Here is a 17,347-nt window from a genome sequence, read left to right on the forward strand (position 1 = left end):
CCATGTGGCCCATATTTCCATAAGAAATGGCCCACTGACAGCAAAACACTGTGGAGTTTGTGCTGAATCTCAGAAACAAGAAGCCATCACATGGTCTCCTCTGCATATATGATTTGCTTTCCCGGGGGACACAGACTGCAGACGGGGCTAGAATTCTCCAAATGGAAATGCTGTCTCGTTTGAGAGTCCGGGGAACCTTTTCAAGCCTCTCTGACCTTTGGTTCCTGCAGATCTGCCAGTGGTGAGGCTGGCGGCGGGGAGCAGCAGGTGCGAGGGCCGCGTGGAGATCCTCTACAACGGCACCTGGGGGACCGTGTGCGACGACCTCTGGGACCTGCCGGCCGCACGGGTGGTGTGCCGGCAGCTGGGCTGCGGAATGGCACTGGCGGCCCCGAGCAGCAGTCTGTTTGGTGATGGCTCGGGCCCCATCTTCCTGGACGATGTGCGCTGCACGGGCAATGAGACCAGCCTGGGGCAGTGCCGCCACCGTGGCCTGTCGGTCCATAACTGTGGTCACCACGAGGATGCCGGAGCCGTCTGCTCAGGTACCTGAACTCCCCCTAGACTGGGTTCCCTCCTCTGCCAGGCAGGCCGACCCTAAAGGCTTGGGGTTCCAGGTCATGAAAACGGCTTGTCCCGGTTTGCCTGGAATTTTCCCATCTGGAGCACAGAGAGACCCATGTCTCAGGAACCTCCTCAGATTCTGCTAACCCAGGATGGTGGTCACACTTGTCTGAAGCGTACCTGATATCACAGCCCACTCCCCTGGCCCTAAGAAGAAGGAAGATCCTATGAGCAAAAAACAAACAAGCAAACAAAAAACATGCCTGTAAAGCAGGAAGTTATACCCCTGCTCAGGATGGTTTTTCATTGTCAGGAATGATTTTTCGATGTGCGTCAACATCATAAATTTCTCATGAAGGTATTTCTCGGAAAGAGCTAGATGGGAAAGCTCTCCTAAGCTGCTGATTGCCCAGCTCACGATTTTCTTGCTATTAGGGACAATTTTATGCAACCATTCAAAAAAGCTGATTGAATGTTGAAAAGCCCTGCTTTGTTACCTTTTGTTACTAAATAATGCGTGCAACAAACATCTGTGACCCACCTCCCCAACCCCTCCACCCCCCACGCTCCCCCCCTCCCCCCCACCGTCACGGCCCAGAGCTACCCCCGACTCACAGTTGGGGGAGGGGAGACAAGGTTCCCAAATGGGGGAAGATACAGACAAGATGGGAATATTTCTATCCCACCCTGTTGTTGGGTAGTTTGGGGTTTTTTGTTTTTAAATTTTTTCAATGTTTTTTTAAATTTTTGAGTGAGAGAGTGCAAGCGGGGAAGGGGCAGAGAGCGAGGGGGACAGAAGACCCAGCTGTCAGCGCAGAGCCTGATGCAGGGCTCCAACTCACCACTGTGCAATCATGACCTGAGCTGAAGTCAGATGCTTAACATGAGCCACCCAGGCGCCCCTGTTGGGTAGTTTTGTTCTGTTTTGTTTCGTTTCATCTGTAGAGTGAGCGTTTGGTGCTACAAAGAAGTCTTGGCATCCCTCGATGAGAACTCTGAATTAAAATGTCATGAGAGCCTCATCTGTCCTGTTTTGTAGCCTCAGCTCCGAGTGGCTCTGGATGGCTCCCCCCGGAAAAGCTCAGATAGACCCTTCCAATTAGCCTCCATAAGCCTCGGTCTCACCGGCGAGGGAAAGGAGGTTTCAGAAGCGCAGTTGCCTTTGCCAGGATTTCCCGAACCGGCACACGGGGACAGATGTGGGTTCACGTACCCATCGGCTGGTGTGTCCACGAGCGTTTCTGCAAGTGCCCACCTGCTGACATGAATGCCTTGCGCTTTCTCTTTCAGCTGCCGAAGCTGCCCCAGAATCAGCGGAAATGGCTCCTGCAGTTGGTAATCCTTTGACTGCTTCCTTCACCCCTTCCCAGCTGTTGAATCTTTCTAGCAGACTCCCTGAGGTTACAGCTGGGAATGTCAGGGCCGGGGTGGATTCGGCCCTGCCATGGAGGGACATGTTACATGCGGGGCCCGCCACTTGTCTAGTCTCTGCTTCTACAATCTGTCTAGCTGTTGGGGCACCTGGGTGGCTCAGCTGGTTAAGCGTCTAACTTCGGCTCGGTTCATGATCTCACAGTTCGTGGGTTCAAGCCCCACGTCGGGCTCCGTGCTAACAGCTCAGAGCCCGGAGCCTGCTTCGGATTCTGTGTCTCCCTCTTTCTCTCGGTACCCCCCACCTCTTGCATGCACTCTCTCTCTCTCAAATAGAAATAAGCATTAAAAATGTTTTTTAAATAAAATCTGCGAATCTGGGCCAGTGTGCAAGTTTGGCTCGACGAAAATAATGAGAAGTTGAGTCTGACCTATTTCCATGCTGTTGCTTAGCAATTTAATGACTCCATTCTGAAATAGGTATCTGTCCTTATCTTTGCAATTATATTTCAAATGCAAAGATGGAAATGAGAGAACAAAGTATCTGAAATCAGAGCTCGCCTGGAAAAGCTAGTCACTGCACTGATAAGTACTAATTTGACTTTTTCGTATGGGGCTTGGAGACAGGAATAAGAGATTACAGAGTATAGGACTTCAGGGTTCGCTACGGTAAAAACTACAGGAAAGTCCTATGAGAAATTACTTGCCGGAAGAGTTAATCCCGTTCCAGTAACAACCCCGAGTCTTCCCCAGACCTGCCCATCATCAGGCTGGCGGATGGGAGCAACCGCTGTGAAGGTCGCATCGAGGTGTACCACAACGGCACGTGGGGGACCGTGTGTGATGACCTCTGGAGCATCGGCGCAGCCCGCGTTGTGTGCCGGCAGCTGGACTGCGGGGAGGGCGTCGGAGCCCTGGGGAACGGCCACTTTGGGGAAGGTGTGGGGAGCATCCTCCTGGACGACGTGCAGTGCCGGGGCAATGAGACCACACTAGGCCAGTGCCGGCACCTGGGTTTGTCCATCCACAACTGTGGCCACCGTGAGGACGCCGGGGTCATCTGCTCAGGTACTCACTCCCGACTCTCTCCTGACGCTGCCGGAGCCACAGCTGTTGGGGTGGGAGAGAGGGACCTGGAAGTGAATGTGAAGAAGCTCGGGTCCCCTCGGCGTCCTCCAAACACACGCTTAGGGTCTGTTCTCAACATTGGTTTGGGGAGGCCTCTGGGCCATTCTTGGCCTCTCTTAACCTGCTGACCTACCCAGTGCTTGAAGCTACATTCACCAGTTCACTTTAGAGCCCCTGGTCTCTGCCCTCTTCAAGGACTTATCAGATTCGCTGTTATTCACCCTCTGGGGTCATTGCTTTTTCTAGTCTATGTCTTATGTTTTGAGCCTTAAAGCTGACTTTGTAGTACCGCTTTGGGGAGTTCTGTGAGCAAAACCCAGTCCCTCTCACCTGTACCCCTTGTGAAAGCATCAACACTATTTGTTTTTGGTCTCAGGGGCTCGAGATGGTCTCCTTTTCTATTTTTTTTTTTAATTCAGCCCACACATATATTATCTTAGGCTGCCAAACAAGTTGAATTCGAAAAGCCAATTGGATGAAATGAAAATACCCACTGCTTTAGAGCAAAGACAAGAATAATAGGATTCAGTGGACGCATCCATTTATTTTACAAATATTTGTTGGGCACGTTGCCGGAGCCAGGCAAAACTCTACATGAACACGTGGTAGTGAGGGCAGCAGACAACAACCTGCCCTTGTCGGGCGTCTGTTCCAGTGAAGGGTTCAGGATCACTTCCGTGTTTCAACCCCGATAGGTCATTAACGACAGTAAATGAACATTGACTCAGGGGTCCTAACATGTTTAATTATGTTAAGGGGCCACTGTCTTTTCATATTCAGATCTTGGCCCTGTGTTTTCAACGAGTGAGTTTAGTGAAAATGAGCAAATCCATGTTAAGAACCTGAGGTCAGAATTAGGAAGGCTCTTACTACTTTGCAGCCCTAGGAAACATTCGCTCTTCACGAAATCGGAGAAACAGCCTTTTTGACCCACGCGGGGAGGTTCTACTGTCCTCACAACCAACGGATGGTTCTCACCTCGACCTTCCTGCAGCCCACCTCTGCTTCAGTCTCACCAAGAGGCCTTTCTTGTCTTCAGTTTCACATTTCAGAAGCCGTTTTTGTATCTAATTTCAGTCTATCCGAGGCATAAATGTTTTTGGGAAAAAGATGTCTTCTAAATGTTCTGTTTGTGGGTGGGATCTTTGTTCGGATTTTACCTTATTGTGTTTTGTTTTTGTTTTACAGTTTCAGCATCAGCCACAGAAATGACCACTTCACCTGGTAATTTTCTTTTCTTGCTTGCCTTATGTACCTCATAGATGGCTAGATGGCCTCACATACCGTGAGGGTTAAAGTTTATGCATCACCAGAAATGAAATATCAAGCTCATATCACACTGCCATAAGGTGCTCACATATTCACCGAATGCTTAGTAAACTGGGCAGACGGTGCTTACGTACCTTTCATAGGTATGTAGGACGCCATATGCCTGGTTTGTTCCCTTGGCTCTTAGTATAACTGCAGGTCTCTGAGGTCAAGTTATAGTGAATTGAGCCTCTTTAGATTCACACACTGGGAATTCAGTGAGTTCATTTTTTTTTTAATTTTTTAATGTTTATTCATTTTTGAAAGACAGCGAGAGACAGTGCACAAGCAGGGGTGGGGTGGAGAGAGAGGAGGACGCAGAATCTGAAGCAGGCTCCAGGCTCCGAGCTGTCAGCACAGAGCCCGACGCGGGGCTCGAACCCACGAACCATGAGATCATGACCTGAGCCGAAGTCGGATGCTCAACCGACTGAGCCACCAGGCGCCCCACATTTTTTAACAGCACGGGACTTCGGGCATCGTGGGTACAGCTATCCCTGCGATCTGCATTTTCAGAAAATAACAGAGGGCCACAACTCTCATATGTTTCAGAATGTCGTACACCAATCCAGTCATATGCAAATTTAAAAAATAATTTGCATGGCTAAATAAGTTGAGGAAATGCCATATCCTTCTCTTGAAGATTCCTAGTCTGTTAGCCCACTAAAGTCTCTGACAAGTCCTGTAGTTAAAGATCTTTTTTAAAAGTTGGCTTGACCCAGTGTTTCTCAACTTTCTTTGACCACTGAAACCTTATGAGTAGAAATGCAGCATCACAGAATTTGGAGCCCAAGAATCTGGCCCTCTGTTCTGGCTCTAGCCTTAACCAATTGGGTGACAGTGGGCCAGCCCCCTTATCTCCCAGGGCTTAGGTTTCTTCTTCTGTAGAACAGGAGGAGGAAGCTTGTCCCGGGGATTGGGTGGCAGACACTGGTGGAGGCACATAGTGACAGGAGCTTGGTAGTCACGCTCCTAAGGAATGTGTGTGCTACCATCTGCTGAGTCTGGGCTGGCTCTCTAATTTAAGCAACACATGTGTCTTTTTGTAAACTTCCCTGTTGGGGACTTTGGGGATCATTCTATGGCTTGAGCTGCTCAAGATAGGCTAAGGAAGTTCAAGAAATACCATCTCAAAACAAACCAATTCACTCAAGTTTTCTTTGATGATAAACAGTCACGAAAGTAGCTCATGGTCTGTATCTCCTAAATCTCAGAGTCCTCTGCCAGGCTTGGTAGAGACTGACCTCGAAGAAAATCAGACAATGAAATCAATTTCTCTCTTTGTTGGATCTGTGAGAATCAGCTGTGAGGTCTCTCGGGAAGGGTCAAGTTCAATATGGCACCATCTCAGTATAGCATTTTTTTTTCAAGATTTGGAAGAAACCTTAGAGACTGTTCAGAGCTGAAATCACAAACAAGTAGGCTGTGGGCCAGTTCTGACCCAGGGAGGGGTTTTGATTCAGACAACAGAGTTTTGCTTATGCAATATTTACTTTTCTTTTAATACCACCTTTTTAAAATGGGCAATTTCATATAAAAGTCCAAGTTCAAGCTTTTATGAAAAACCCAGAGGAGAGGAAGTGCTAGCATGAATTTTGGCAAGGCATCAATTGTCCAGGGTTGAGCAGGAAAGGGACCCCTTTACGGGGGCAATGCTGTCTGGTTTCTTCGTGGCCTGTGCCAATTATTTCCAGGCCTAGAGGTCATCTCCAGTTTAGTTGCTTGGTGCCTCTAGAACTTCGACATGTGTATAAATCACCTAGAGATCTTTTAAAATGCAGACTCTGATTCGGTAGTTCTGGGGTGGGTCCTGAGGGTCTGTGTTTCAAACAAGATGATGCAGATGCTACTGGTCTGTGCATTAGCCCTTCAAAGTCACATGCTTGGTTATACAAAGAGCAGCAACTAGAAGCCAGGTGTCTTGAGTCCCGGACCTAAGTACCACCTTCCTCGTTATTTACTCCCCTTAACTTAGTACACAAGTAATAGGGAAATCAAATAGGACAGAGCATAATCAAATATGAGCACGGCTGGGGCATAATTTGTAAACAGGGTGACTTTTTAAAATTATTTACCAATGAACTTGATTGACAAGGATGATATTTAATTAAAACGTCCTTAAATTGTGCTTGTCTTGACAGTTCCTACCTCCGTTTCAGCCACCGATTCGGCCCTTGGAACTGGTAACAAGTTTTCTGCTGATTTGTCCTCTTACTGCCTTTAGGGAATATCGCTGTGTCGACATTCTACTTAGATAGGACACTTTTAGTGTTTTGCAGGGGTCACTTGGCTGAATTAACCCCTTGGAAAAGCGACTAGAATCCAGAAATAGACAAAAAGGGCCTCCACGCAGCCAAGTTTAGGTCCCAACATTCAAGCTCAAGTAAAGTGTTTGAGTACACATGGGGGTGTCCACTAAACCTGTTGTTCTTACTACACACACACACACACACACACACACACACAACTGACTATCTGGTCTCCCCACTGACTGTGTATTATAAGAAACAACAAACTGGGGAGGGGACTGGGGATGGGGAGGGAGAAGAGATGATTATATAGAACAACGACAGAGGCAATTGCAGGAAATGCCAACAGTCTGACGGCCAGAGAGGTGTTCAGAAACCCATTAAATGTCACTAGACTTGCTTAATGTCCCGATACAGAGCGAAAATGCCCACTAACCTCAGCATCCTTTGGCACACCTCTGTATGACAAGCCTGAACAACAGTGGTCTCTTCCTCATGAGCCTGAATCGTGCAGGTTAGAATATGACAAATGTCTTCTGTTTAGAAGGACAGGACAGGGAACTGTGCTTCATTTCAGTAAAGTTTTCCTGTATAACAGCTCCCGTGTTTTACTTTGGGCGCATTAACTTTTATTCAGGAGGTTGGGAAATGACTAGTCCCCACACTTGAGTTGTACCAACAACAAAACCAGGGCAATGAGATCATAGGAAAGGCGGAACTGTGCACAATCGGAAAACGCATAAAATCTTTCCGTTGGCTGACTTTCCTGTTTGTGTTCCATATTTAAGCGCAATTTCTACTTCAGCAGAAGCGACGTCTTCACCTGGTAATGCCCTCTGCCCCCTGCAAATGTAGGCAGATGGGGCAGCAAGACTGCCTGGGCCACGTCACCAGGGCCAATGCCAGGACACCCTGGTGGGGGAGTGAGGGAGGCATAAGGTGGTCACTGCCTTTGAGCAGAGTGCTCAGGGTGGGCCAGACCCTGTGCCAGGCATGAGGTGGTGGTGCCTCTCGGGGAGACAGAGGGGGGACCTCTCTGGCCAGGTGAGATCACCTGTCACAGGTTCTCAGAGCATCACGTATTTCTCCTTCATAGCGCTTGTCACAGCAGCACTGTTACCGAGCAGGAGTCCCATCTAGTTTTCTTTATTGTTTCTCTCCAGCACCTGGCACAGTGCCTGCCACAGCATAGGTGGATGAATCAAAATTTGTTGATCAAATAAACAAAGTCCATGATCGCTATGCTCCAGGGACAGAGAGAAGGAAACAGGTTAACTGTACAATTATTTTTGCCATTAGGCAGGTTTTGACCAACTGCCTTTTCTTCTTTCCAGGATCTTTTCGTATTACTGGAACCACCTTAACAGGTAATGCTGATGTTATTTTGGGTCCTAGCCACCTTACTAGCTATAAATAATCTTATGTGATTTTCCAGGGAGCTCATTACACAACTGTGTAGGTCCTGATCAAATTATCTTATTCTTTGGAGTTTTTTTTTTTTTAATGTTTATTTATTTTTGAGAGAGAGAAACAGAGCACGAGCATGGGGAGGGGCAAAAAGAGAGGGAGACACAGAACCCGAAGCAGGCTCCAGGCTCTGAGCTGTCAGCACAGAGCCGACGCGGGGCTCGAACTCACCACGAGATCATGACCTAAGCTGAAGTCAGACGCTTAACTGACTGAGCCGCCCAGGCGTCCCTCATTCTTTAGTTTTTAAGTACGCTTATATTGACCTGACTCACATAGGCCACCTCTATATTCCCTGATGGTGAATGAATTCTGGGCAGCCCAGCTAACTGCATGGACCAACGGATAGATTAGTTCAGCCAATTCAGCCAAACTCCAAAATAAGTCATCCACTGGACTGACTGGCGGTCTAATGTCAACTGTCCATGGCAAGAGTTTCTCCTGGAGACCAACCGCAAAGTGGGTATTGCAAGAATGGTGGGGAGTTCAGCCATGGCTTTGGCTGATCCCCCTTAGACATTCATCCAGCATTCAGGGAGGGTAAATTTGTGTCAGGCTCTGTGCCAAGGTCCTAAGGGATAGAGAGTTGAGCAAGGTAACAAGTAACACCCCTCTTGTACAATAGATCTTTAGTGATGCTGGTTGCAATTATCTGAGGAGCTCCTGGTGTGACTTTGGGTTTAACAATTTTACATATAGAGTGTTAAAGGTTTATTTGTGGGGGGCACAATAAAGAGGGTGCTCTCCCCTACTCTAGGTGCTAAAGCAATTAAATAAAACACCAGAGTTAACACCAAAAATGGCCTTTTTTACTGAGGGCAACTCGTAATACAAGAGGCAAATGGACTTAGACTGAAGTGTAGATCTTGGGACAGCCCCCCTGGAGAAAGTTCCGGTCTATAGAGGTCCCCCTTTCCTGTGTCACTACCTTCCAACCATTTGAGGAGAGGACGGAGGACCGGGCAAAGAAAGCCCTCCATTTGCAGAATCTTTGTTAGATTAGCCCATATCGGGAGAAATTTGGACCGATGGTTGTTGTCCTCTGAGCAGGTAACGTCCATCTTCTCCAAGGGGAGGAGTAAAGGGTGGGCCAAAGGAATGGAGACCCAATGAGTAGAAGGGGGCCTAGAGGCAATGGCGGATCTAGAAATGCCCCGCCATTGCCTCTGTCTGAAAAGCAGGAAGATGGGGCGCCTGGGTGGCGCAGTTGGTTAAGCGTCCGACTTCAGCCAGGTCACGATCTCGCGGTCCGTGAGTTCGAGCCCCGCGTCAGGCTCTGGGCTGATGGCTCGGAGCCTGGAGCCTGTTTCTGATTCTGTGTCTCCCTCTCTCTCTGCCCCTCCCCCGTTCATGCTCTGTCTCTCTCTGTCCCAAAAATAAATAAAAAACGTTGAAAAAAAAATTAAAAAAAAAAAAAAAAAAGAAAAGCAGGAAGACAAGTCAGGCCACTCATACTGATTACAACAGCCTCCTTTATGTGTCCTGTGTCTTAAGAACATATGCCTGATATGGCTGTCATATTGTCTGTTATTTTTGTTGACTTGCAGCTTCAGTCGCAACCACCATGACCTCCACACCAGGTAAAACACTGTCTCCTGCCCCACTAAGTGCCTCTTCTTGGGGTTCCATTCATCGGACTAGGTTGTTCCATGGAAATTTATCCCCAACATAGCCTCAGGAGTCCTCTGCACTGGTTTTAGGTTTCTCCTCTTTTTCTACAGATACCTCTTCAACCTCAGTGGAAGTGACCTCTCCACCTGGTAAAGTCTCTCTCGTTGTGCTGTTTAAATTAATGAGGCCAGCTTCTGACTTGCCTTGTTCTGTTTAGAAAACGAGCTCACGTCATGACCACTTTGACCACAAAGTAAACTGAATGAAAAGACACACTGAAGTGTCCTTTCTCTCGGTTTCAAGTGTCCTATTCTCTCTGTCCATATACAGATATATCTTCAGCCTCCACAGAAGTGGACCCGCCCTCTGGTAATGTTTTCTGCCTGTCACATTTCTTAAGTTAAATGTGACCAACTCTCCTTCTTTCTGTTGGACAAATGAACCTGTGTACCGAATATTTTGCCCGTGGTATAAGCCCCCAAGTCCCAGCTTTATGTTTGGTTCACACATCCGTAGACACAGAGTGGTCCCTTCACTGGGGAACGCCCTCTCATTGTCGCCCTGGCCCATGGGAGGGGAGGGCGGGGGCTCCACACTCCACTTGCTCGGTGGTGTGTGTTGTGTTACAGGTGAGGCTTTGACCCACCCAGCACATGCAAATGTGAGACAACTGGACTGTGATCGTGTTGGCTCTCCCCGTACACAGTTCCACTTTCTACCACACTGTTGTTCCAATCAAAACATTCTGTTTTCTTTTCACTCTTCTTTGGTTGCAGACACAAGTCCCACTCGGGAAGAGGAGACCTCTTCACCAGGTATGCTCTCTGCTCTTTGCGGCAGCCCTCGTGAATGACTTCCTGAGAAACCCCAGCCCAGCAGGACTTACACACCCAGAGGAAACACTTCCTGTTTTTCCCAGGAGAGGTCAGGGGAGATGGGGGGGTGGGGGTGCTGGGAAACTCCAGACCGCTACCCCAAAAGTGGCTCTGATTCCGAACACGGCGAAGGCAGATGTGAGGACGGGATGACTAGGATAAAAGGGCGTCAAGGGTCAACCCTGGAGGATACCTTAGAGATGACCCACGGCAGCAAACCTCAAATGTTGACGTGCACGTGAGTGGCCTGAAGAACTTGTTAAAACGCAGATTCGGATTCAGTGGCTCCAGGGTGGAGTCTGGATTCTGCATTTCTCACGGGCTCCCAGACGATGCTGCCGGTTGGTCAGCGACCGCCCTCGAGGAGTAAAATGCTAAACGACTACTCTCGCTTTGGAGGAAAAGGAGGCCCTGAGAAGGAGGACACTTGCCACTGTCCTAGCTCAGGCAGCCATAACTGAATACCACAGACTGTGCGGCTTAAACAGCAAAGACTTACTTCCCACAGTTCTAGAAGTCCGAGATGAAGGTGCCGGCAGGGTCGGCGTCTGGTGAGGGTCTTCCCTTGGGTTGAAGATGGCCACCTTCTCGCTGTGCCCTCACAGGGCCTTCCCTTCCCCAGTGTGTGCTCCCTGACGGGGAGAGAGACAGAGAGAGAGGGAGAGAATGGGAGCTCTGGTATGTCTTCTTATAAGGACGCTAATCCTATCAGATCAGGGCCTCCCCTTATGACCTCACTTAACCTTGACTACTTCCTCAGTGGCCCCATCTCCAAATACAGCTACACTGGGAGTTAGGGCTTTGACATGTGAATTTTGAGGGGACATAACTGAGTCCACAGCAGTCACTGAGCAAGCCGGGGATCCCAGCTCCCAGCCAAGATCCTTTCTGCTCCCAGTCTTTGCCGATGAATCTGCCTGTGTGACTCCATTCGATCCGTCTGATGCCGACCTCTTGAGTAGCAAGGCCTATCGCTTTCTTTTGTTCTGTTTCCTTTCTTTTCAAGTCCTGGTTACTTTGAAGGCATAATGGTGCAAAAGGCAGTGAAGCCAAGCTTAGGACTTTCCTCTCGCTTCCACTTAGGGAGAGTTCTCCCTGCCTCCTTCCATCCCTCCCTTCCTCACTTCCTCCTTTCCCTGCCCTCATCATTACCTCACTTTTGGCAGAAGAATCCTTCACTCGTACTTCTCACTGACTCTTGACCTCACATGAGATGAGTTTTTCTTTGCAGACCCGGTTTCACGGGAACTGGGCTGCTTTTCATGCAGATTAAGTGGCATCACACACCTTTACAAAAGCGTGACAGCACAATCACTTCCTGCCCCTGGGAGTGTGAGGGCAGATGTGGTAACCATCAGACCATTCCCTTCCTTCCCCCTCATCCCCCTTCACCCCAGAGCAGGCAGAGTGAATGCGACTCCCACATTTCATGCTCCCGAAGGGCAGAGTGCTGCGGAAAGGGTTATGCTTCGGGACCTCCCAGGTCAGAACTGAGGATGCCCCGGGCATGTCATACAAGCCCTCTGGGTCTCAACTTCCTCATCTCTGACACACTGATGATACTTCCCTGGAGCAGCTGCTGTAGGGATTTGAGGTGTGAATTATACGACACATCCTGGACGCTCTAAATGGGATTTATTCATCTGTCCTGCAAAATGCCAACCGCTCATATATCATTTCACTCCCGGATGTGTGAGTCCACAAGATAAATAAGCAGGTGGATTGTATTATATACAGCTTATGGATCAGGCTTATTTTCATAAGCTTGCAGTCCACTGCATAAAATTCCACTGCATCCAATCTTAATGCTTTCTTTTCACCGGAAAAAAATCTCTCTTTTTTGTTTCGGCAGCCTTACACCTGATTTCAACAAAAGCGACATCATCACCTGGTAAAGATCATATGCCTGTTGCTAGATTAACTCTTCGTCTCATAGTTATTTATACAACCATATTCTATCATAAAATCCATTGTTACTTTTCCTACCTTGCTTCCCTCTGTATATTTTCATATGGAATTACACCTCTCAAATATTATCTTTCTGGTTTTTTAAATATTTTTTTAAGTTTATTTATTTTTGTGAGAGAGAGAGAGAGAGAGAGAGAGAGTGTGAGAGGAGCAGGGGCAGAGAGAGAGGGGGACAGAGCATCTGAAGCGGGCCCCACATTGACAGCGGAGAGCCCGATGTGAATGAACCGTGGGGTTCAAACTCATGAACCGTGAGATCATGACCTGAGCCAGTTAACTGACTGAGCCACCCAGGAGCCTTGATCTTTCTCTTATCAAAAAACATTTCTGAGAAATCTGATGGGTTTTCTCCATTTCATTTTCAGCCCCCATAAACATTTTTCCTACAAAATCTAATACTTTTACATTTTTCCTATAAAAATTTAGTACATTTATAAGGCTTCTTTTGTGACCATTCAGCAAATTATTTTCCTTTTGGAGAATAAGCACCACTTGTTACATTTTGATAAAAAAAATAAAACTTGGTGGATGGTATTTCTGCACCTAAACCTAAGCAGAAACTCAAACAAAACTATTAGTCTCTGAACCTCCAGAAAATGTGTGGGTCTTTTTCAGCTTTGAATATAAATATGTGACTTTGAGGATATGTGTTTTTTTTAAGCTCAGGTTTTCTTTGTTAACAGTTACAATTTCAACTGGTGAAGACATGATCCCTTTGCCTGGTAATTTTTGTTTGTTCCTAAGCACTTAAATTATCAAATCATTATCAGTACTGTTAGGATCGTAATTCTTTTTTTTTTTTTTTTTTCAAAGTTCCTGCTCCTTACAGAAACCTTTTATGAGTAATAGACATATATGTGTATGTAAATGTATATGTAAATATATATGCATATGTAAATATATATGCAAATGTCTATGTCTATGTCTATGTCTACACATACCTTTGTGGGGCAAGAGCCCCAAATTCACCTCCTGAGGCCTGACCCAAAAGATACTTGCCTTTATTCATAGTTCAGCCAAGCATGGTTATCTTGGTCCAGTATCACAGCAACCACTTGCATAAGGAGAGAGCAACTATCCTAAACCAGGACACTGCAGTCACAGAGAAACCGCAGCCAGTGGTATTTATTAACATTCACTAAGCATCTGCTATGGGCCAAACAGAGCAGGAAGTTGGAAAACAGTTGCTAGCAACCCCTCTTATATGAAGACAAATCATTTTACACACATCTATGGGTATGGAACCACTAACATTCTAGATTTTTAAAATTACTTTTACTTCTTTAAGTCACCTTCTTTTGACCTATAATGATACACAGTAAGTTGCAAACATCTATAGGTTTTTCTAATGTATACACCTATGTAACCACCACCACCACCGGAATCAAGATCTAGAACCTTCCCATCACCCCCAAAAGTTCCTTCATGTCCCTTTGCAGCAAATCCCCCAGGCGACCGACCACTGGTCTCCTTTCTGCCACTGTAGGTCAGATTTTTCTAGAATCGCATATCAATGGGATCAAATAATACGTGCTCTTCTGCGTCTGCTTTCTTTTGCTTAACAAATTGTTTTTGAGATTTGTCTATATGGTTCCTTACATTGGCATTCCGTTCCTTTTTATTGCTTAGTAATATTCCACGGTGTGGGTAGTCAGCAATGTATTCATCCCCTCTCCCGCTGGTGGACATGTGTGGATGGTGGAGAATTCTGCTACGCACAAATCTTCCGACGCACATCTGTTTCCTTTATCTTGAGCAAACACCTGCGAGTGGAACAGCCAGGCCACACAATACACTTTGTGCAATTCAAGGGTTGGCTTTTATTCATCCAGAGTAAAAGGAATTCCACTGGACAGATGTTGTTTGCTAAGCCACAGCAGTGCCTCAATAATTTTACTCCAAAGATTTGAGGGGTTTGCCATTTTGTTTTCTTTGGGGTCTTGGTACTTTTGTGTGACGATTACATTCTCATGTGTCTGGGCAACTAGGCTGACAATATCCGCCATTGTCTGCGGCCTTCGGTTAATTCGGGTTTGACTTTTCTATGAGAGAGTGCAGGGGGTGGGGGGGACGGGAAGGAGGGAGCGAGAGACAGAAGGCAGCACCGCCTAGCGTAGTGAAGTTCCCCGCAGTGTCATCTCTTCCACTGCAAATGACACGAGCGGGGCAACGAGGGCATCTGTCGCACCTGTCACCCCCGCGACCCCCTGTTTCGCTCTCTCTCTCCTCCCGCAGACTCTCCCCTGCGCCTGGCGGGCGGGCGCAGCCGCTGCGAGGGCCGGGTCGAGGTCCGCCACCAGGGCGTGTGGGGCACGGTGTGCGACGACCACTGGGACATCAGGGACGCCCGCGTCGTGTGTCGCCTGCTGCGCTGCGGCCCCGCGCTCGCCGCCCCGGGGCGCGGCCGCTTCGGCCCAGGCTCGGGGCCCATCCTGCTGGACGACGTGCGCTGCACAGGCACCGAGGACACGCTGGGCCGCTGCGGCCACTCGGGCTGGACGCGCCACAACTGTCGCCACCGGGAGGATGCGGGCGTGGTCTGCGCAGGTGCCGCAGCGCGTCGGCGATCGGGGTTGTCCCCGGGGCTCCGTCCCTCTTCTTCCGCCCGCGTTCCTAAGGCCAAGGCCCCGGCTGCTGGGATAGCAAGGGCGCATGTGAGGGCACAGTCCTAGGTGGACACCCTTCTTCACCCTGACCTGGCCCTCGGAAGTCAGAATGTCGGCTGGCATGTCCCTCTCACCCAAGATTTGGCCTCTGCCTTTCCTGTAGTACTTTTTATTACCACCCGATACCCCTCTTGGCATTCTGGCCTCCATAGCTGGACCCTGTTTGGGGTGGAGTAGTAGTTTCTTATATCTGTCCTACATTTACCCGGGGAAATCTCAGAGAGTTACGGAATTCTCAGATTTGGTGAACAAGTCCGAGCCCCTTTGTCTGTTCCATCCTTAGTTTTTTAACAGGCAAACCAAAGAATCAGTCTATTGCTCTTATCTTTATGTGGGAGTTACTCTTGTTTTGCACAGAAATGGATCACAAATAGAAAAACTATCAGAGTCCCCCTGAGACTAACAGTCCCGCAGACAGCCATAGAGTATGAGTCCCCTGGGGTCTTGGGATCCTATCTTCCAGACCCTGACTTTCATCGTGTCTGCTCACAGTTCCAGCCATGCCTCCTGCTGTCGGCGGACCCACTGGCAAGGGTAATTCGTTTTCCATTCTTGGATTAGACACCAGGGTTGATTGGGTACAGCTACCGAAGGATCAAAGGTGTGGGGCCAAAAGTATCAGAAGGGGTTGAGTGAATCTGGCCAGCTGTGCTTCCTGGCCAGGACCCTAGCCACAGGTGACTGTCCCGCTTTGCTTCTGTGCTGGGGAGGCCTTCGATGGCTATGAACTGCCTACTTCCCGGCCTGAGATTCCGAGCATGTCCTGTGCATGGGAAGGGACACCAGCCCGAATTCACTCATGGGATGGTGTTTATAATCTGCAAAGCCCTGTATTTACTATTCTCTTGGTGTTGATGACACCCGTACTCTCAACGCTTCTTCACGCACACCGGGATCCCTCCCTCCTGCTCCATCGGGAGGTTCTGGGCCCGCTTTCCCTTCCCATTGCTTGGAGTACTCTCAAGCCATGGTGCTCCAGCTTCCGTAGCTCAACAGAATGAGCCCATTTCCCGGCACTGCATGTTCTACTGCTGCCTACACCCTCCTCCTCCATATTGCACGGCTGACGTTTGCTTCTCACCAGGCCTGGCTGCCTCTGCTGTACCCAAAGACAACGGTAAGCCCTCCCCTCTAAGCTGCGGGAAGGCGGAACTAAGACAGCAGTTGTCCCCGGGAGAGAGAACGGGTTTTGAGGGGGCACCAGCTTCTGTGTCTCCACCGAGATCTCTCACATCTCTATCTACTCGCCGGGCTTCAGGAGGCTGGGGAAGAAGCCTCTTAACACCTATGCCCCCTCCCTCTTTGCTCCCACGCCCTTGCCTCAGATAGATGTACGTTCAGCCTCGGGTGTCCTCAACATGGGAAATGGGCCGTTCTCTAAATCTATAGACAAGGCTCTGACTCTCGGCACGTGGGACACGTGCTGTGTGTATAAGACTCCCACGATATGGTGTGACTTTTTGGAAAAGAGAGGATATAAATAAAATCAGCGGAAGTCCAGTCAAGGGTGGGGGGTGATGGGAGCTGAGGCAGCCCCCGGGCGCAAGGTACTGTCCATGCTTTATAAAGTAAGCACGCACCCATGTCCCGGACCGACACGCCCAGTGTACCAGATCGTCTTTGTGAGCTTCTCCCCATGCTCCTCCTCCTGCAGCCTGGCTCTCCTGCTTGCCTCACCTCTTCCAAGTCACCATTGACCGAGGTTATCTCCGGAGGCTGGGCTACTCCTCCTGGGACATCCACTTAAATGATGAGCTGTGTCGTCCCCACGTCACGGGGCGCTATCTGATCTTCAACATTCCCTATGGTCACTGTGGCACCGTCAGACAGGTAAGAAACTGACGGGGTGGTGGTACCCTTCTGTGGACGGAGGCCAAGGAGAGAGATTTGGAAAATTCAACCACCTGTTAAAAACCTGGCAGGGCCAGAAGAAAGGCACGGCCATGATTTTGTTTCTGGATTCAGTGAGACCTGGAGCACTCACTAATTTGTCTGAAGTTTTCCCTCCTTTTGGGAATTTACAGTATGTACTGAATTTGGAATACACGGTAATAAGTGCTGAGTGCTGATGGACTGATGGGTGGGTAAATAGACGGATGGATGAATGGATGGATGGATGGATGGATGGATGATGGGTGCT

General features: G+C 48.6%; 1 protein-coding gene across 1 annotated transcript in view; it reads left to right on the forward strand.

Annotated features, from left to right (window-relative positions):
• Nucleotides 1-16,950, forward strand: part of LOC122201844 (deleted in malignant brain tumors 1 protein-like) — a gene marked incomplete at its 3' end in the record, with an annotated part of 44,945 nt that extends 27,995 nt beyond the window's left edge. The window contains exons 22-38 of the mRNA XM_042907808.1: nucleotides 231-545; nucleotides 1,855-1,899; nucleotides 2,689-3,003; nucleotides 4,252-4,287; nucleotides 6,513-6,554; nucleotides 7,408-7,446; nucleotides 7,955-7,987; nucleotides 9,635-9,667; nucleotides 9,809-9,847; nucleotides 10,029-10,067; nucleotides 10,475-10,513; nucleotides 12,426-12,464; nucleotides 13,225-13,263; nucleotides 14,777-15,088; nucleotides 15,700-15,741; nucleotides 16,292-16,324; nucleotides 16,862-16,950. Coding sequence (XP_042763742.1) covers nucleotides 231-545; nucleotides 1,855-1,899; nucleotides 2,689-3,003; nucleotides 4,252-4,287; nucleotides 6,513-6,554; nucleotides 7,408-7,446; nucleotides 7,955-7,987; nucleotides 9,635-9,667; nucleotides 9,809-9,847; nucleotides 10,029-10,067; nucleotides 10,475-10,513; nucleotides 12,426-12,464; nucleotides 13,225-13,263; nucleotides 14,777-15,088; nucleotides 15,700-15,741; nucleotides 16,292-16,324; nucleotides 16,862-16,950 — 1,529 coding nt within the window. The remainder of the gene's footprint in view (nucleotides 1-230; nucleotides 546-1,854; nucleotides 1,900-2,688; nucleotides 3,004-4,251; nucleotides 4,288-6,512; nucleotides 6,555-7,407; nucleotides 7,447-7,954; nucleotides 7,988-9,634; nucleotides 9,668-9,808; nucleotides 9,848-10,028; nucleotides 10,068-10,474; nucleotides 10,514-12,425; nucleotides 12,465-13,224; nucleotides 13,264-14,776; nucleotides 15,089-15,699; nucleotides 15,742-16,291; nucleotides 16,325-16,861) is intronic.
• Nucleotides 16,951-17,347: the final 397 nt, after the last annotated feature.

This window comes from Panthera leo, chromosome D2 (assembly GCF_018350215.1).
Source record: "Panthera leo isolate Ple1 chromosome D2, P.leo_Ple1_pat1.1, whole genome shotgun sequence".
Lineage (NCBI taxonomy): Eukaryota > Metazoa > Chordata > Mammalia > Carnivora > Felidae > Panthera > Panthera leo.